The sequence below is a fragment of the Numida meleagris genome, chromosome 16 (assembly GCF_002078875.1).
Source record: "Numida meleagris isolate 19003 breed g44 Domestic line chromosome 16, NumMel1.0, whole genome shotgun sequence".
Classification (NCBI taxonomy): domain Eukaryota; kingdom Metazoa; phylum Chordata; class Aves; order Galliformes; family Numididae; genus Numida; species Numida meleagris.
The window spans coordinates 826,954-847,428 of record NC_034424.1 but is presented as its reverse complement, the minus strand read 5'-3'; the positions used below and the strand labels follow the sequence as shown (position 1 = coordinate 847,428).

Below are 20,475 nucleotides of genomic sequence, written 5' to 3'. Positions count from 1 at the left end.
AGGGACGCGGGGCAGCACGGGGCTGCAGCAGGGAGGGGACGTGGGAAGGGAGCAGACAGCAAATAGCAGTGGGGATAACTGTGTGGAAAGGGAAGGGAGCTGTTGTTGCTGGGATGAACGAAGAGGAGGATGTAGGTACAGACAGAGAACCAGGCTCGCTTGTTCCCATCACTGAGCGGGTTCCTGCCCTTGGTCCTTTGAATTGCAGTTCTTTGGTTGTGTTTGTTCCAGCGTGCCCATGCAGGACCCCGTGTGCAGATAGTAAGTGGCTGGCAGCAGCAGTGAGAACCAGGGGCGGTAGGAGCACGCACACAGCCTGTCCCTGCCTTTAGGTGGCGTGTTCTGACTTCGGCTTCTAACAGTGCATACCTAGGCTCTGAGTTCAGTTCTGCCAGTTCATCCCCATCCTGCCCGTTCTGTGACCCTGTGCTTCTGAAGGAGATTTCAGCGGGGCCTGCTGTGAGGTCTCATGGGGCTTCACTGGAGAGCACAGCTGCCTGAGTGTGAAATAAAAACGTGGAACGTAAGTGTGGTGCTGGCCAGGGTTGGTGCAAAGCAGCGGCTGTCTGCGTGCCTAAGAAATTCCATAGGGCACATGGGATGGACATAACTGCATGGGGAGTGTGACTGAGCAGTGTTGTCTGGAGCACTTGCTTTTTACTTGGAGGTTTCTAAAGTGGCCTGTTTTCTTTTCCTACAGACAACTTTAGGTACACGTGTGACATTTGCGGGAAAAAATACAAATATTATAGCTGCTTCCAAGAGCACAGAGACCTGCATGCCGTGGATGGTGAGTACTGTTTTGATGCTTAGATACCTAAGGTAGAATGAGAAGTCAGTGCCATGTGACTCTGAAGAAGGCCAAATGTGGTCCTGCAGGACCCCACAGCCCTGACCTGTGGATGTGTCGCAGCATCCCTCGCTTGCCTTTGTCAGGGGAGGCACAGTCCCCAGGCTCTGCAGGGAGAAGGCTGCATTCTCTGCGTGCATCAAAACAACACCCTCTGCTGGGACCTGTGGTCCTTGCAGTCCCCCGTCTGTATTCCGGTTCACGGTTAAGGCGGATTTGTTAGAGCTGAGAGCCCCAAGGTAAATGATCAGTTTGGCTGCTGGCTAGGCAAGAGTTGTTTGCCTTTTGGTTTCTGACTTCACAGGTTTGTTCCTAACGTGCTCCTCAGTGACAAGCGGTGTTTCAGAGTTGAGAAACGTTGTTTCATTCTTGCTAATCACTGTGGTAGTGACCTGATACAGTTGTCAGGCCAATTCTTCCTATGCGAATTTAGTTGTGGTAGAGGCGGTGACATTCACACAGAAGCAGTCACCCTCCTCCAGAAGCACCGTGTTTCATTTTTCTCTGCTGGAGGGAATAGAAACAGCAACATGCTGTCTTTCATTTTCCTGCCTGCACTTGCAGGGCATTTAAAGCCCCTCGAGGTGGAGCCCACAGCTACTGCAAACCCTTGTTGCACATGCTGCCTGCCTGTCAGTGCTGCTCCTCACCTGGCAGGAGTGGGAAGGAGGCTTGGTAGGAGGTTTCGATTAGCTGGAGCATCTCAAAAAAGCAAGTGTTTTTTTACAGTAAATGTTATCCAGAAAGGTTTCCTGTCTAAATGCACTCAAAGAGCAGCCCGTGCTCTCTTGCAGTACCACCGCCACACCCTCAGCAGAGTTAAATGAGTGGGGCTAAAAGTCACTACAAGACAGACATGCAGCTATTTCTGAGAGGAGCAGACACAGCTGTGGCTCAGGGAGCTCTACCTAGGCTTATGAGAGGGCTTTGGACATAGTTTCCACTTGTTTCTTGCAAGACCGGTGTCCATCACAGATCCACCAGGGGACCAGATGTGTCTCAGCAAACACAAGTGTGAAGCTGGTGTGCATCTGAACTTCCCATCGGGCTGTGTGCATGTCGGAACAAAGGCCATGACAATCTTTGTATTTTAGGGCTGGGCATGCTTAAATAGTTCCTGTGTGGATGCTGATGGGAAGAGGAGGGACTGGGGCACAGAGCCTGGTGTATTCTGTGGGGCTGAAACATGCTGAAGCGGTGCGTGAAATACAGGAGGAAAACACGGCCATTTAAGAGGATTTAATTTCTCTTTTGTTTCTTCCCCTCCTTTTTCTATTCTGTGTTAGTTTTTAGTGTGGAAGGGGCCCCAGAAAACCGGGCAGGTAAGCTGAGATCCTTCGTGTGCTTTATTTCACAAACCTTTTCAAGCATTCAGAAGTTCAGGCACAGCACGTCTGATTCTACTCTTGTTAGGAGTCCAGGGAGTTCTGTCACTGATTGCAGTGGGAAAGAAGCATCCTCTGATCCTCCCTGGCGTGTACACCCCATAGGTTAATGCCCAGCCCTAGTAGATACCAGGCTTTTGTTACAAATACAATTGATCAGGCTTCTGAAAAATCAAAGAAACATGTGTTCCATGTCTCAGGTGATTTAGTGACTCGTTCAAGGCATAAATTATTCTGTAAAATGGGTTGGATTCTGATTTGCTTTGAGCTGTGCTGTGAGATGTTAGAACGTCACTGGTCAGTATCTGGTGGCTGACTTGCTTGCAGACTGCATTACTGTGCCCACTTTCAGACATTAAAACATCTTTAGGTGGGAGATGCACTGGAAGAAAATCAGAAAAGGTAAATGGGCCTCTGTTCGTTCAGTGTTTCTTCAAGAAAAATCCAACACATTATTTATCTGCAAGGCAGGTTACTGGGCTGGAAGGGGGTTCTTATCTGCCTAGGGCACCTGAGGTGGAGGAGGGACAAGTCAGACAGAGGGATCACTGGGTTTGTAATTCATGTCTTGCAATCTTGTTACAGATCAAAATACCATTACAGATGCAGGAGCATTCAGTGCCTATGCAGTTGTAGAAGGAAAACCCGAGGGTGTTGTCAGCTCTCATGCCGGTTCTGTTCTCTTGCAGACCCCTATGACCAGGCCGTCATAGCAGCAGATGAAGTGAAGGAAGAGGAGCCGGAACCGTTCCAGAAGATTGGTCCAAGTATGAGTTGTTTTAGAGCTTCACGCCTGAAAGAGGAAGCACGAGGGTTTCAAATCTGGCATTAGCACAGGTGTTGGGACCTCAGGGGTGGTGAAAGATAGCTTGAGGTTCAAGTGAACTCCAGCTATCACCAGCCCTAGCCCCGAGTAATGCAGCTTTGTGATGTTTTGTGTTCAAGTGCTCTGCTAAGAGAAGAGGGAAGAAGTTGAAAAGCAAAACAAAGTGGTAGTGATTAAAGAGGGTCCTCAGGTGTATTGGCAGAGTTGGCAGTGTTTGCATGCATGCTGCCTCTGCAGTGGGTTCATCAAACACATCGAAGTGAAACAAAGGGTCCAGATTTTGCCCTTTAAGTTCTTCTCCGTTTCGGATAGTTGATGGAAGTACAGTCAATTCTGTACTTCCCAGTACTGGCAGGAACAGGTGGTATTTGTGCATGGTTACACTACTTCATTTTTTCAAGTACCCCCAAAGCACAGATTGGCACAGAAAACCTTCTCTCTTTCCTGCAAGAGAAATCAATTCCAATATAAACATTCTGTAATTAAGACTTAAACTTGACAACTCTGTTTCCTGACTTGACTGTCCCTGTTGTCCATGCATCACAAACCATCTGTAAATAGAAGACAAAATTGTCTGTAGTGTACACTTTAAAAATGGATTCTCTCCTTTGCTTTACATGCTTACCTGCTGAAATCTCAGACAATCTCGTGTGCCTTGTTCAGTTCTGCTGGAGTTGGCCCATCACTGGACACTTGCTTCCACTGCTGCCTTTTTGGGGGAAAAGAATTTTAGGGCAATTATAGGGCAGTTAAGTTCCCAGTGCAAGAGGAAAATGCTCCAGTGTTCTTTTTCTCACCTGGCCCAGTTTCTATGTAAAGAGTCAAGAAGTCAGTGATTTTGTGAGAGGTTGCTGCTGCACTCCTTCCTGATTTTTTGAATGTATTTCGTCTTCACAGAAACTGGCAATTATACCTGTGAATTCTGTGGCAAGCAGTACAAATACTACACTCCATACCAGGAACACGTGGCACTGCATGCACCTATTAGTGAGTATCCTGCTGGAAATCTTTCGTTACAGACTATGATATACAGTGGTTGGTGATAAAGATGAGGGCTGCAGGAGAGAGTGTCATTTCTGTGGATCCTTCCACTGGACCCTGTGGGGTTGCAGCTGGCAGGCTGCAGCTCTTGTGCTGACCAGGGCACTGCAAAGCTGAGCTGGAATCTCCTCGTACAGGAACCCTGTTACTGTTAGGTGTCTGACGTCACTGAACTTTAACCAAAGCCCATGCCGTTCTTCATGTGTTCCTTGGGGCTTGATACTTCATTTTGTTGCTCAACTAAAAGCTCCAGTACCTAAACTGTACGTAAGGGAGAGATGTACAAACTTTTCTAGCATCCCCTAAATAATGAACATACATCCTAGCGGGGAAGCATCTTTCTTAGGAGCTTCTGAGAAACTGTTGCAGACGGCAAGTTCAAACTGGTTTTCAAAATCATGTGAATTACCTTGGCAGCTTGCTACTAAATCACAGGCAATAAAATATTTATTTCAGGGAGCTCGGGAAAAGGCAGTTCTCAGCAGACTGCATGACACTACGATCTGCACTCCCCAGGCAAAGGGGAGGTTGTAATGAGCAATTAAGTGTAATTCAGTGCAACGGTCTAGTAAAAGTAGTTGAGAAACTCTTGCTACGTGCTGGTTTTAGATGCTTTAAAAGTATGCAGAGAAGTTATTTGCCCCTGAACTTCATGCTTTTTTCATAGCATTGCCCTGTGCTGCATTGCGGTTCTTATGCTGTGAGCCAGCATAGTTGCTCTTTTGCCTGTGTTTGCCCAGCTGCCAGCATTTTGGCTGATGGTGGTGATGGATGAACTGAGCTCATTATATGAAGTTGGTTTTGTTAGCTGCTCATCTGCAGCCAGCAGGGGGAGTGCACACTCCTTACTCACCAAAATGAGTTTCAGTTGGGCTCTAAAGTTATTATAATAAGGCAGCTTTAGTTTTAGACATACACAGAAATAAATTGGGAACATAGTCCACCAAACCACCACTTTGAAGGTAGGTCAAGGCTTGGTGGCTCTTGACAGCTCCCATGTATGTTCTCTGGGGTATGGAGATAGACCAGGACAATGGTAGAAGATGTGGGGCATAGAAAACCTCTGCCACCACCCTCACACAGTTTATCTTCTTATCTCCCATCTGTCCATGGGAACTATCGCAGTGCTTGTGTTTGTACATGTAACAGTTATTCCTAAATATCCCTGCACCCTCAGATTCCACTTCCCAGAGCAGGCAGCAGTCTTAACTTGGGTGTCTTCAGATGCTCAGAAAAGCTGCTGGAGTTGAAGCTCAATCTCGTAGTATAGATGGACCCAAAGACACTGAGGCTTTGGTGTCTTTAATCCACCCATGTACAGATAATCAAAGAAACTTAGTGGTTTTATAGCTAAGGAACAGTGTGCTGTGAGTAGTGTACATTGAGTCTCTGCTCAACAAGAACAGATCGTTATCTTCCCGGTACATCCCATTTCAAAGGTATTTATCAGTGAGGATATCTCTCCACCCTCACAGCCATCTGTAATAATAGGCTGCAGCTGCTGGTTCCAGGTCCAGGCTATCCAGTATAAAGGAAAAACACAACCATTGTTCTTTGAGAGGAATTTGCCTGAAGCAGGCTGTGCAGGTCTGACTGCAGATAGAAATGCTCCATGCAGATACTTCTTCTTGTGCAGAGTGCAGCTGTGGGATCATCTGCCCAGCATAAGGCTTAGGGCTTGTGCTGTGAGCCTGATGTATGTTGTTTGGCTGCTGTAAGTCAGGACAATCTGAAACAGTAATGTGGGAGAAGTCAGAAAACCAAGTGCCAGGAGAGCTGCTGAGTTAAAACCTGAGCCCTAAAGAGTCAGGATCTCCGCTGTCTAGGGCAGGGATTTGTCAAGCAGGAAGGTATGGCTTTCCCAGTAGTCACAAGTGTTGGAGGAGGTGGCACTTCTTTTTGAATGCTGAGGTTGGAGCCATTCTTGGGCCATGGTTTGTGTAGTAGCCTTTGCAAAGAAGAAAAAACCTGTCCCTACTTCAGATTAGGCCAGCAGTCACAGAGAGGACATGTCCAGTCCTTACAGCAAATATCTTTAACTAAGAGGACACTTAAGAACAGATCAGGATAATACTACCGTAAGGTTTAAATCCTCCTTATAAACTTTTTTCTTTTTTTTTTACATTTTTTTTTCCTCTCTTAGTTGCCATGACCAGTAAGATTTATGATTTACAGTGACAAACCACTAACCCTGATGAGCGTACAGGAGAGGGTGTGATTAGCTCCCAGGCAGGCTGGCCAGTACGTCCTTCCACCTTGCTACTGCTCAGACTCTGCTCTTCCTATAAACCAAGGTCCTGTGAGGTAGCTGGGAACACCAGGTTTCTGATGCAGTGCACAACTGGCTTTTCTCAGCCCCTAGCAGTCACAGGAGGTAAAGCTGAGAGTCTGTCTTTACCTTAGCCTTGCCCTCGTGGTTATATGGCAAATGCTGAAAAATTAGCCTTACAGGATAAGGAATGCGTTTCAGCATCACCAGATCAGCTTTTTGGGTCTCTCTGCTGGAGTGCAAACTTCCCTTCCGGAGCCTGTCTTTCTGTTTTTCTGTGATAATGGATTAAAAATTATTGAAAAGAGGCTAAAACAAAGACTCATATCCTGCAGAGTCAATGGAGCCTTCCAGGATAATTTTTGGTCAGTGCTGCTCGATACCTGCTGTCTGGAAAAGCACTCTGCTGTGGGGTTCGCTGGAATTGCTAATGCCAAATGTCTCCTTCAGAAGTCCCCTTTTGGTAGTGAGGAGACAGGGCTTTTTCCTGAAGTTAGAACGGAGTTGTTACACTTTTAGAATACTGATACTTACAATGTTTTTGTTAGCCAACAGGTCTGCTCACTCTAGGAAGGGTGTCAGAGGCTGTTTCCAAAAAAATGAATTGTAGGATTGCTAGGCGTGTTCATTGTCCCACGTTTGAGGGTGGCTGTGCTATTGCCAATGCTCTTAGATGTTGTGCTTACAGTGCTGAGAAAACCTAGTGCGTTAGGGATGTGGAGAGGCTGGAAAAGTCTCTGAGGTGAGGTTTTAGCTTCCTAAGTCCGGGATTTTCTGCTAACTGCAGATATGGCAACAGACTCCACAGTCATGGACGCGTGTGTTGAGAACTCTGAAGTCTGCACAGCTATCCACAGCCATTGCTTCTGGAATGAAAATCTGGAGTGATGCCAGGGCCCTCAGTGTGCTAATAAGTCTTGATGGCTCTGAGCAGCCTCACATGAGGTCTCCACTCACACACACTGCCCGTGTCAGCTCAGCTGCGTCAGTCTCTGCCTGTGCTGCCCTATAGGATATCTGTTTCTAGTTGTAGTCATGCCCATGCCTGACCGTGGATCTTGTTGATCAGACCCTGACTTCCTAGCTTTACCTCAATCCTGTCCCATCACTCTGGACCTTCTTAGGATTGCTGGGCTGTGTCTGACCTTGCTGATTCTCATGAGACCAGATCTTGCCTCTGACCCGTGAATTGACTTGTCAGCTTGACCATGGAAGTGTTTCATCACCGAGAACCTTCCTGATGTCCCAGACTCCTGGTTGACCTGGCTGCCATCTCAGTGCTTGCCTGGCTGAGGCTGTAGGATGGAATCTGGCTCATGAGACCACTGCCCTGCCAGCCCTGTGGTCATTCTGGGCTTCTGAGGAGACAGCCAGACCTCCCTGCGCCCTGATGCCTGAGGTGCTCATGGAAATTCACAAAGCCTGACCACTCCATTACTTTTCTTATTGTGAAGGGCACTGGATATAATTTGTTCATCAAAAATGTTGAAACACTTGCAGTGTTCCTTAAAGACAGATGCTGTCAGGGCTTTTTCTCTTAAGGAGAGCAGTTCTTTGTGGTAGTGTGTCTGGTATCCCCTCAGGTCCTGCCCAGCCAAGAAAAAAAATGTGGATTCCAATTGTGTGTCTTTCTCCATTTCAATGAGTGAAACTTGTGAGTTCAGATTTTTTTCCCACTCTCTAAACTTGAAGTGCCTTAGTAACAGGCTGCACTGGCCTGCATTTCTTATACAACAGAAATGTTTGTATAAAGAACGCATGAAGAATTCGATAGATTTGAGCGCTTAAGTTTTTCCTCTGGAAAGTTCTGTTTCTGATAGCTGAGGTTTCCATTTAACGTGTGGAATTTCAGGCCATTGCTAAGGAATCCCTTTCCATCATGCCCATTAAAAAGAGGTTTTTCTCCAGTGGCAGTGGTATAATACCATCTGAACCATCCAAATGACAATTTTAGCCCTATCTCCTATCCATCCTGGCAAGATCATTCTGACGAAATATGATACACAGATTGTTAGTGAAAACTTCTCCCTGCAGTAAACTAAGCTACTCAGAGAATCTGGTGACTTGTTCTGTTATAGCGGTGCATTGTGGCAGTGTGGATTTACGTATCTTCCAGGGAGACATGTTGAAATGTCTGCTAGACTTTCCCCTTTACTGTCGCAGTTTGCTGTTCTTAGAGCTTGAAGTTCTTAGCAAAGCTGGAAGAGCCAGGAGAAGCCACTGATCTCTGGACTGACTGGAGTTAAGCGTGCTGTGACTTGCCTTGACTTAATTGTTGAAGTACTTGTTTTAGAGAGACAGTCTTGCTGTTAAGTGGGACAGAAGATACGCCAACCAGTGAAGGTAATTATTTTGATGACTTATTATCCAGCTGTAGCTTTCAGACACTGGATCTTTTTATAGCTTTGTCTGATAGGTGAACCAAGCTACCACACGTCTTTTGCTAGAGCTTTGTATAGGCTGCCATCAAGTCACTTCATGGTGACCAGTTAAGCCAGGTGAGTACCTTGAGATTTCCAGTGTAAGGTTTGTTATTCATGTCCTTTATTTATCCTTTTGCCTTCCCATCTGATTATTCTCCAGTCTATTAACAGCTTTTGTGAATGACACACACCAGCTCAGGGTCCAGGGAAGGAACAAAGAGTTAGCTTTATCTTCCTGATCCTCTTTACGAGTGCCCTGTTGGTCTACCCAAAGGGTTCCTCAGTGACTTCAGCCAAAGCGTTGCTCTTGGAGCTCCTCTTCAATCATCATGACCATGCACTGCAACCACCAAGCTCTTCTCTTCTGCTGCCAGGGAGAAGTCCTCCGTCCTTTAATTAAAACCTGTATCACAGTGCGCTCAGTTTACCAAGTGACTGGAGATCATCCAGTGAGACTTAATCTTTATGTTGCTTCGTTTTTCTACTAACTGCTGGATCATTTAAAAACTTCTAAGGAAGTTCAGGGTGTTCCTCAAGGTCACTGATTAAAAAAAGGATAAAGAGCCACTTCACTAAGTTTGACGTGGTGGAGATTCATGAACAGCTCAATCTCCTCTAGTGCCCTTCCTTTCTTCATTGCGTCAGCTTCAACTGGGAAAGCATCTCAGATACTTTCTGAGAAAGTTGAAAAAGTTCTGTAGCAGTGATTAGGGGATCATCTGTCCACAGTGCTGTCTGCAGTCTTGCTGCAGATTTTGAGGCAGTAGGTTTTTGTAACCATCCAGCAATTCAGTGTTTTCATTTGTGGAAATATCTTGAACTTGGCTTTTTCATCAGCCCGAGGCAGTGAGTTCCACAACAAAGACTTCTTACCAAGAATAGAACAGAGGAGCTACGTGATCATCTCTACGCATGTTGTTTAGTCTTCAGAGGGAATTTGTCATCTGGTGAGCTAAAGTAAAACATTTTTCCAGGGAGTTATTAGCATATGACTCCAGACTGCTAGTTCTAATACTCTTTTCTCTGTCTTGCCTCGCTGACTCAAATTCTGTCTCAGCCTAGTGTCAGATGGAGCAGCCTTCTCTCTGGGGCCTGAATTTGAAATGTACAGCTGGAGAGTGAGAGGACTAAAGCCAAGTCTCATGCTGCCTCATGGATTTGCGACCAGTCAGTCTGTTCATCCCTGATACAAGCCACGACATCCTATTCGATTAAGATGGGAGGAGAAAGAAGTCATTTTGGAGGTTTTCATATCGTTCAGACTTCTTCCTTCAGATCTTGCAGAGGGAGCAGTATCTGGACTGCAGAGGATTTGTGATGACTGTTTCTTCCTGACACTGGAAACTTGGCTGATTGCTTCTTCTCTCAGTTGGTATAGATTGGGAGATAAACCAACAACTTGTGAGACTGGGCCTTGCTGGAAGCTAGATGACACATAAGCAGGAAATTGTCATACCTGACTACATATTTGCTGGCAGTTTGACAGTAAATGGAGAAGAAATGAAGACCGGGAAGCAAAAGCAAGTGCTCTGCCTATTCAGCTGGCAAAAGAACAAGCAGAGAAGAAGTATCTTGACCCAAACTATGAGAAAACCTAGTGCAGACTGTCCTGCAGAAGTACGCTAAAACACGTACAGGAAATGTCATCTTGAATCTCTGTAACAGATCAAATGGAACAAAAAAATGTTTCGAGTTTGCAAGTTGCTTTGAATATAAATGACATCACTCTACCATGCTCCTGACCACTGGCATGGAACAATGAGATTTATAACTTCTCGTGTGATTTTGGAAATGTGTGCGGTCCCAGGCTGCGACTTCTCTCATTACCCAGGCTGTTGTGCTGCTGTGGCAGCACATGGCTGAGAACTGCTCCATTTGTTTAAGTGTTTCTGGGTTACGCCGCAGGATTAGCCAGTGCTGGTGTTACCCATTCCAGCTGTTGGCATCCCAAATTATCACGCAAGTATAGAAATTGCTGCTAATGAGCTTTGGCTGTAGGTAGTGTGAATCCTGTTCCTTAGTGATTCTTGGCAGGTGGTTGCAGTGGCACTTGACTTCAGGAGCCATATTCAGATATCAGTGGAAGAAGTCTCTGAGGAATGAAGGCGGTTGTTAGGTTGTTTCTCCATTTTTGTAAATTTTTTTTTTTGACCCATGGAGCCTAGACAAAGGGCTGTCTTCCCAAAGGTTTTTTGTGTGACTTTTGGCATTGAAAATTCCTGGTGATCCTCACTGTGCATTGCAGAGATCAAAACGTAGGTCAGATACACTCAAAGAGCATACCCCAGTAATACTTGGAATTTCTCTGTATGCCACCAGCATTTGTGTGGAGATGGGGACCAAAAGGCCTTTCCTGACTTGCAGGATGAGAACTCTGCCTCGTAATTCATTCCTTTATGTTAGACAGACAAGGAGTGTAGCTGTGAATCTCTAGGATTCATGTGTAAAGCTCTAGGAACAAAGGTGTGAGCTTCTCCCCATGTAGAGCTCTGACTGGCACATGAGAAACCTGCACTTGAGGTTCAGTCTCTTCCTGACAAGGAAGTGGAGCACAGAGATGCAGGTACACCCAGCCAGGCCACAGAAATCAAATAAGACTCCTAGATGGATGGGGTGATTCCTACTGGAGGAAGAATGGGTTGGTCACATAGCAGTTAAAGGTGTGGAAGGGAACTAATTAAGCTTCAAGAATTGTCCCCTCAGGTGAGTGGGGAAAACAATTTTGTTACATGGGATCAGTGAATCCACAGATGCTGCAGGTCCCCATGCAAGGGATTCGTGAGCATGGCTGTTAGAAAGAACCCTCCCAGAAGGCACACGAGCTGGGAGCTGACTGACTGTCCACGCACTAGTTCTGAGTGTTCATATCCAGAGTTCTCTCGATCTCCACTCTTCGTGGCAGTGAAGACACAGGGGAGCCAATCCAGCAAAAAAACACCGACTTCAATAAACCGATGTTCTACCCTCCTGCACCGCACCCCTTCCGGTGTCCCACCGACATCCCAATCCCAGATGTTCCGCGCTCCAAATTCTGGATCCCCAGGAAGCAAGGCCATCACAGGTACCAATTGCCTTTCTACCATCAACTTTCTTAACTGCTTAGTGTCCAGCCCTGCCCTGGGTTGGCTTTTGACCCTTCCTGGGCTCAGTCTGCTTCGTCCATGACTGTCCCTGAAAGGTTACTCCAAGAAGCAGCTGAGGGGTTTAGATCCTTTGGCACAATATAAATAAAAATTTAGACCAGCCATAGGTCTTTATAACCCAGTGACAAGTTTTTGTTTTTTAAAGCATCATGCTAACCACAAGGTGCAAAGAACCCTGTTTCAAATCCTGGTGTCACAAACTGAGGAGAGCTTTCTGACAAGGATTGGCTTTAGTAGCTTGTCAAGTATGGGGATTTGGGTTGGATTGTTGCGTTTTTTTCTTTCCAACTTCATTTGGCTTTTGGTTTTCATTTCCCTCAAGCTGATATTTTCAGGGTTAGGTCTGTGCCTTAGCAAGTGAAAATATTTTCTCAGTGCTCCGCTCCCCCACAGGAACCACTGGGAGATAAGCTGGAAACCAGCAGAAGAAATAATGGGATGGAACCATTACAGAAGTGTCAGGAAACTCAGCGTAGATCCTCCTGTAGTCCCTGTTCCATCCTTCCAAGCAAGATGAAATGTAAAAAGAAAAACAATAAGTAGGATATGTGACATAGTATTCGCATGTCCAGACAGCAGGGAAGAGCTCCTGTACATCTGTGGGTTTGGTAGATGCACATTCCATCTTAGTGCAGAAGAAGGGCTGGTTAATTAGCTCCTTAAACACCCCTGGTATGTTTGGCATGGACAGATGCAGGGAGGCAGAGATGGGAGAGGCCACAAGATGCTGAACAGGGTAGTTGTTCTTTGATGACACGCACATCCACAGCTGCCAGATGTTGCAGCCTGTCTTCTTATAGCTTGTGGGTCCCAAAATTCCATATTGTTACTGTACCTCTTACGTACTTATTTGATTTTAGTCCTGATTCGAGGTCTGTCCAGTTCAACCAATTTAGTTGGTCAAGCTGAAGAACGACTTTCATTTTTATGTAAACTTGTGATGACTTCTTCCAGCCCCGTGTCTCTTTCAGAAGCTGAAAGAGCCTAACTGGGAGTTACCCTGGGTCCAGATTGATCTGAGTAATAACTGGGAGATGATGTATATAAACGGATGTCTTTTTCCCTGACTTCTGTAACCAAAAAGTATATCAATACGTTGGGTAAAAACTTTGAGCTGTTCTCTTCCTGTATGTAGGAAGGAATCTCACAATGCTTGAGTCTGGTAGATCGATCTTCAAGAAACAAATACCTGCCTGGGGGTCCGACCATATCTGTCTGGTGGCATGTTTTCCATGACGTCTTTCAAGGCAGCTTCCTGTACACATGCAGTCTGAGCAGCATATTGGATTTCTGGTACAAATGCATTGACCATTACACTTATCAGGAAGACAGTCTCCAGAAGGGATGCCTTCCGAGGGCTGCGGTTAGAGGTGCTCCATGTGGGCCTGGGTAGTACCAGGGATGGTGGCCTACCACTCCACTGATGGTGTTTGCAGCCCCTTAGTGGATTGGCACTCTGCCTTTACTGGGAGTTTTGCTTCACATGCAGACAGTTTGGGTACAAAGGGGAAAGAACTTGTGTCCACTGCCCTCTCCTGTGCAGGGGGGATACACTAAGTCCAGGGAGATGCATTGAACCAGTTTTTTTCTTAAAGCCAGACATGGCAAAAATAAAAAGGGTTGGGGATGAGGACAAAATCACCACGCAAATTTTTTACAAACAATTTTGGAAACCTCCACCTCACTTTCACTTGTGACGTAAGCCAGGATTTGAACCTAGGTCTCTTCGGGGGTAGGTTGGCCAAGTCCCATCTTGTCATGGTTTTGTGCTCCCACTGTGCTGTCTGGTTTGCTGATTACTTTTGGCCTCTCCTTTGTGTTATTTCTCTGTCAAAGGGGATGGACTAGATAATGTCTCTGGTTCCTTCTCAGCCCTGTTTAATGTGGTTCTGTTTAATTGATTTGATTACCAAGTTGTCCCTATTCTGCATTTTAGAAAGAATCAGGAACGTGGTAGGTAGAGTCTGAGGAGCCTGCTCAGCACTGTAAGGGCCCATTAAAGATTCAAGAGCCAAAATTCATGGACTGGGAGCTTCATTTTCAGGTCTTATTGAGCCTCATCAGACAGTCCCTGTGTGGGAGCCCTGCTGCAGCCCAGGGGTGCCCAGGGCCTCTGCGTGAGGGACAGCACCGCACCACAGGGCTGACTGCTCCGACTGTCTGCAGAAATACAAAATAATGTAATTACCCAAAATGAATTTGCAGCAGTCTCCATCAGTCCTGAATTGAACATTTCTTTTCCCGGTGCCCTCTCTATGCAGTTTGCCCAGCAGGGCTTTGCTCAGCTACGTTCACGTGAACCCTGGGGTGACATATGAGAAGAGTCTGTGCAGCGTAGACCACACACGTTAGTTTGGCAAATTCACCTTTCATGTTGCTGATTTCTCATTGATCCTTTGAGTCACAGTAAATCCACTTGCCCAGATATTGCAAACCCAGTTGAAGTGAGGTAACACTGCGCACTACTTGTATTGTTAAACTTGTGCTAAGGCGCACCAGGTTGAGAGGAATGGCTGGCACCTCTAATCCTAAATGTCACCATGCAGTGACATTTCAGGACGCTGCACCCCTGCCCCTGGAGGATTCCTGCCATTGCAGTTACTGGGAGCAGCCTGGTGCTGTGTGTCTGCAGGGTGCCACAGCAGGGCCTGCCTGCACGGCCTTAGCAGGGTAAGGCAGTGAGCTTACTGTTGGAAGGCACAGCAGGGCAGAGGATCCACAGAAGCTTTTCCAGACTCTGGGACAGCCCATGAGTCCTCCCACCTGAACATTTCAGGGTGGGCAAGGGAATGCTGATGACTGGGAAGCATGGGGAGAGCTGGCTTGGGGATTCAGTAGGTGACACTCTCAGTGTCGTGGTGAGGACCAGAGTTCAATCTGCAGGCCTGGACACTTGTGCCAGAAGCTTTGAAGGCTGCATGTTCCCTTCAGGCAGAGTAAGATAACGATGGGGTTTTTCTGCAGGAGAGAAAGCTGTGACCTTTCTGGTTCAGTCCAGGCTGGTGTCATAGGCTCCTTAAAAGCCACTGCAGGCCACCTCAGCCTGAAGACAATAAAAAAACAATCCTACCTCTTATCTCTTCAGTGAATCTAGCCCATTTTCCTCCAAAATTAGATATTTGACTTTTTGGCTGTATTCAGGGTAGGCAGTTACGTGGCACAGAGAGAAAGTTGTGTGCCTCCTTTCTGTGTAGTCCTTTGCTCAGTGTTGACCAGTCACCATCCCTGCTTTGTTCTCCACCCAGCAGAAAGTGCTTTCAGCAGGAGAGTGGAAGGCAAAGCGCAAAACAACTTTGAAGAAACAAACAGCAACTCTCAGAACTCCAGCGGTAAGTGTGTTCACTGCCTCCTGCTGTGGCTTCCCACATCCCTCTCCAGAACAGGAATCAGCTGAGATTGGTGATCATGTATGCGGGGAAACTCCTTTAAGCTTGCAAGCATCAGGCCTTCCTGGGGTATTGTCCTCTTGTTGCTCCTCTCCAGGTGGAGATGTGGGGATCCTGCTCCCAAGTCAGGTACTAAAGTGCCTGGATAGTTTTTTCAGTGAGGAGCAAAGAGGTAGAAAAGGGGAATGTGGATGGAGATAAAGCAGTATTTGTTCTTTGTGCATCAGTGAAGTAATTGTGAAGCAAATCCATTTACAACAAAGCAAGAGAGCTCTGAGGACCATCAGTAGAACAGCAGTTTGCATATTACAGTGGTGCTGTGACCCTGTATTTACACATCACTTGTGTCCAGGTGTTTGTGAGTTTGCTATATGGAGGTCACAGTATAAGAGATGTGTAGATGTGGAGTCAGAATGTACCCCATTTCTACAGCTTCCTTTGAATTTTAAGGCCAAGTGGTGGTAACTAAACATAACCACTGGCCTAGACAGTCTGTAAGACAACACCATTTATAGTCTTTACAAGATTTTCATCCTGTCTGCGTATCCCCCTGCCCTCAAATGGAACACTGCCTTTCTCTTGCACTCCCTAACTGGAGCTTAACAGGCAGACCAGAAGTAATGTAAGTTCAGCATCTTGGTGCAGAAATAAATAAAATGCCAGTAGAAAATGCTGGCATCACTCCATTTCCCATGCAAGTGGATCAAAACATGTGGTGTTCACAGTGCTGCTGCCTGGAATGGACAGGTAAGGGAAGGGATTTCTCCCTGGAGGGTGTTGCACCATGTCTTCTTTGGGGGTTTATGTCTGCTCTGAAACAAATGAGGGAGCTCCACAAAAGGGAGCAGAGGAGTGTTGGAAAACCTGCTTGCAATAACAAAGTGGGTGATAATGAATGGGCAAATAAGTTGTTTGTTTCTAAAATATTGAGTGTTATGTTTTGGGGAACAGTCCTGTTCTAATCCACGCCTTCACCACAATTACAGCTGTTCATTCGGGGACAGAAAAACCTAAAGAAAAGAGATGTAAGCAGAACCCATCAGGTGAGCTTGTCTCCGTGTTTCAGGTGCTTGTACTTTCCAGTCCTATTCCATTTGGGAAGCAGCAGTCAGGAGAGCTTTGCTGGCCAGATCCATCAGATGTGACAGAAGGCAGACGTAGTTCACTGACTGCCAAGAGTTGTTAGCCTGATGTGCTGCTCTGGAAGTGGCCACTTGCCTCTCAGCAGGCCTGCGCCCCGTGCCTTGTCTTCTGTAGGTGGTATGATTGCTTTGTCTGAAGGGTTTCAAGGCCCTTATGTGCACGTTTAAAAGCCTATATGCTGTTTGGGCTTCTGATTTCTCTGAGGCCCTTTGAAAACAGCAGCCTTTGTTTTTTCCTGTCAAACCCTGTAGAGTCTATGTCATTATAGAGGAAGGAAAGAACTGTCTTCCTTCCGATCAAATAACTCGTACCTAAATTCAAGAAGGCTGTATTGTAAAACCTTCTGTCTGCAGATGTGTTTATAGTAAGTTTTTCAGGAAAAAAGAACCTATAGCATGGGAAGAGGTCCAGGAACTGCTGACAAGAAGCGCACACAAAACTACTGAATGGCTGCACTGAATAGTCCAAGAATTTAGTTCTGCCTGAACTGCTATTACATACTGACCCACTGTTGCTGTGACACATCTCACAGACTCTCCTCACCATCTCCTTGTACCAGCTCACACCATGCTCATCCTTCTGAATCTGTTTACTGCAACACTTTAAGCTCATAGTAAAAAAAAAAAAAGAAAAGAAAAAAAATTCTTAAAAATTGAGCAGTTGATTTAATACAGTTTACTCATCTTTCATTGTAAGAATTGTTTCTGCCTGCACCGCAGGTATGGTCAGTTTATTTTAGTGGCTCAGTGAGTGAGCTGCTCCGGACTGGTTTGAAGGGATTTGAGCTCTGGTTGGAAGCACTTCTTTTCTGAATTAGGCAGCTGACGTGCTCCTTACAGGCAGACTGGTGCGTGGGGATGTATAAACTTCTTCCCCTTCCATCCTTCGTGTATCTTTCCCAGATCCTCTTTTCTTTTCCCCCGTGGTTCCATCTTTGTGCTGCTTCCCTTGTGTCTCATTCGGTGCTCTTTTCCAGCTCTTCCACCAAGCCATCTCCTCTCTTATTTCTTCGTGTTCTCAGGAGTTAATCTGAATGTTCTCACTGATACTATCCGCTGGTGATGAGAGGCCGTGGAAAGCTCTGTGGGCATATGTGCTTGAGTATCCAAACAGAGCTCTCCATAACTTTGTTTTTGAATAGCTGCCATATCATTATATCCCCATTCTCTTCTTTCCATGGTTGTGTTTTGGTGGCTGGAACAAACCCAGTGTGGCTCAGTGTTCATGTGTGTGATGGGAACTGTTGGAGCAGCTCTGGCATTATTGGCTTGTCTTCTCTTATGCTCCAGCCAGCAGATTTCACACAGGCAGGGGAGCAGCTGGTGATAATGCGCAGAGAATGACAGGACAGACCCTCCCCTCTCCTTCCATCTGCTGCTTATCACCAGCTCTGCTGCTGTGAAGAACAATGCCCAGGTTTGGGAGGTGAATTCAGGTCCTAGTTGTGCAGCCCGAGAGCTGCATGGTTTGGCCTCGTTCAATGCTGGATTCTCTGTAACGTTTGCTTGTTGTGGATATGAATTTTGTGCTGTGGTGTTACCAAAGAAGGCAGCAGAGTCTTTTGGGGCCACCCAGCCAAAGTATGTCCTGTGTCACCATCCCAACTTGCAGTACCACACATGTAGGAGAGAAAGACAGCGAGGGAGAGGACAAGCAGAGCAGAGTCAGGAGCTCATGCTACCTGACATAGAGTTGGAAGCAGTGCTGTGGGGAGCCCTGCGTGGCAGTAAGACAGCTAAAATGGAAAGTGTTGAAATCAAGATGTCTCTTCCCTGTACACAGCCCCACTCCTTGTCATAGTGAATTCAGGTACCTGGTTTCCTTGTCTGAGAAATGTGGCATCTTACTGCCCATAAAGGAGCAGCAGGACCAGGTCTGCTTGGCAAAGCCAAGCTTTCTGGCTGCATTTGAGTCCATCTGCATAGAGAGGGACCTTTTCCCATCAGGTCATGGTGTAGCCACAGAGTGGACAGAGAAGGACTGTTCAGCTGCTGCCCACCTCCTGCAAGGGAGGGTGGGAATGAGGCTCTACAGCCTCTTGTTTTTGATGGAATATGGGAGTTTTGCAGTGCTTTGGAAGTGCTAGCTGCTGAAATGTGCAGGTGGCTTCCTTGGGCCACCTCTGGAGCACGGGCAGCCTCGCAGTGGTGTCCAGTCATGCAGAGCTTGTTGTTACTCACTGCTGAACCAAGCAAGGTGCAGAAACGATGGCATGGCCTAATTGTGAAAGATGGACCTGGCTTGTTGCAATGCTGTTAATCATCCAAGACAGTGTAAGGTTACTTTCAAGAAAACACTCCTTGGTGGAGTGTCGTTTTGCCGAGTCTTGACAGATGCAGGGCTTTTCTGTACTAAATTTTCAAGAGGCCAAAAATATTTGAAGGCCAGCTTGTGAAATATTCCAGTGATTGTCATCATGAATCTGTTATGGAAAAAGCCTCAGAAAAGGGTAAATATATGTGTTGTGCTCAATAGGGAGGGCTGCTGCCGTCCTCTCTCCCCTCTCCCACCAGAGCAGCAGAGTGTTTGTTTGGCTGTGGCTGTGCAGCCTGCTCGCAGTGGCACAGAGTAACTGTGGGTGTGTTATGGCCCAGACTTCAGAGTCTCTGCTATCTCACTTCTTGTCTGACTTCAGAAAGCCTCAGGGCAGTGTTTTAGTGTTTACAGAACAATCTAGCTTTAACACGTTGATATGGACTTTATAGATGATTCTATGGTAAAACAAAGAATTTGTAGTAACATCACCTTTATGCTAAGAAGGGTGAATAAAACTACAAGACATCGAGAAGAAATGAAAAAAAATGAGGCAAAAAGGAGAAAGGGAAGTTCTTTAGTTCACCTGTACCTTAAAATACAGCCTTTAAAAGAAATAAAAACCCACTGGAAAATGACAGCATTTGTTGACATCTAAACTTGCTATACCTAAATAAGATTTTCAGGATATGCTCAACAAGGAAATCAAACAGAAATAGTGTGATAGAGAGGTAGGGTGTCTCTCCGGCTTAGCAGCTAGGAGGACTAACCTTTAGTTTAATGGGAAGTGGCAAGAAGACTCAGTGCAAATGAGCTTTTAACTCATGATCTAAATCTCTTCTGAAGGTTTGTTTGGTGGTGATGGGAACCCGCGTGATGTCTGCTTGCGTTCCCTGTTGTTGGCCATACATCCTCTTCTACTCGTGGTAGTGCTGCCATCAGATAGCCCATCTAGTTGGGTTTCCTCTGGCTCATGTGTGTGCTGCAGAGTGCACGCCAGCCCCACAACCCTGGGCTTCTGTCATTCAGTGTGGGACAGCCCCAAGTGCAGCGTCATGGCCGTGGTGGCACTGGACACTTCTTTCTTCATCTGCAAATCTGAGAAAGAAATGGGAGTTTGATTGAGAGCATGAGAGTTCCTGTTGGAAGAGAAGTCAAAGTAGTACCAATAAACGTAACAATAGTGATACATTCAGGGATCCCCTTCTTAGAGCACGCTTGGTAGCACCTCTTTATGTAGCACTTCTTTCATTGTCAGAAGTGGGTGGTGATGACAGAAGCTGCTTTTGAGAAATTCCCACCTGTTCTTGTGTGTGATGGCATTTCCCTGGGAGATTGCTGCTGTTTGCATCCGTTTGTGACCAGTGTATGCACAGGTGCTGGCTCTGCCCTTCTGTCCGGCTTAGAAGTGGCAATGAGAGTTAGCATGGGAAGCAGAGTGCTTTGTTTAAGCTGAGCACAAATGCTGCTGTTTCTTTCTGTTGGCCTGCAGAGCTTGCTGCAGACCCCTGTTCATTGGATACGTATATTTAAAGCACTGGGGAAAGATTTTTGAAACTCTGCAGCCAGCAGTGGCTGTTCTGTGTGGCTGAAGAGGCTGAGGAGACTTCAGCAGCTGCTGGTGCTTTGGGGTTTCTGCAAAGGTGTTTGTAGACAGCACCGGCCGTGCCATGGGGACAGTGTGATGGAGCGCGTCATCCAGAGGTGGGGAGAGGAATGCCAGCAGCCTGGCATCACATCTCCTCAGCCCTCTGGG

At 46.4% G+C, this 20,475-nt stretch overlaps 1 protein-coding gene across 18 annotated transcripts in view; it reads left to right on the top strand.

The window, feature by feature from the left end:
• Window positions 1–20,475, top strand: part of ZNF618 (zinc finger protein 618) — a 156,942-nt gene that overhangs the window by 122,692 nt on the left and 13,775 nt on the right. For 6 of the 18 annotated variants that reach the window (XM_021414115.1, XM_021414107.1, XM_021414103.1 and 3 more), the window contains 7 exons: window positions 701–790; window positions 2,137–2,172; window positions 2,925–3,002; window positions 3,959–4,048; window positions 11,667–11,855; window positions 15,183–15,266; window positions 16,310–16,366. In XM_021414115.1, the coding sequence (XP_021269790.1) occupies window positions 701–790; window positions 2,137–2,172; window positions 2,925–3,002; window positions 3,959–4,048; window positions 11,667–11,855; window positions 15,183–15,266; window positions 16,310–16,366 (624 nt within the window). The remainder of the gene's footprint in view (window positions 1–700; window positions 791–2,136; window positions 2,173–2,924; window positions 3,003–3,958; window positions 4,049–11,666; window positions 11,856–15,182; window positions 15,267–16,309; window positions 16,367–20,475) is intronic. The other 12 variants (XM_021414110.1, XM_021414106.1, XM_021414120.1 and 9 more) reach the window with 10 other exon arrangements.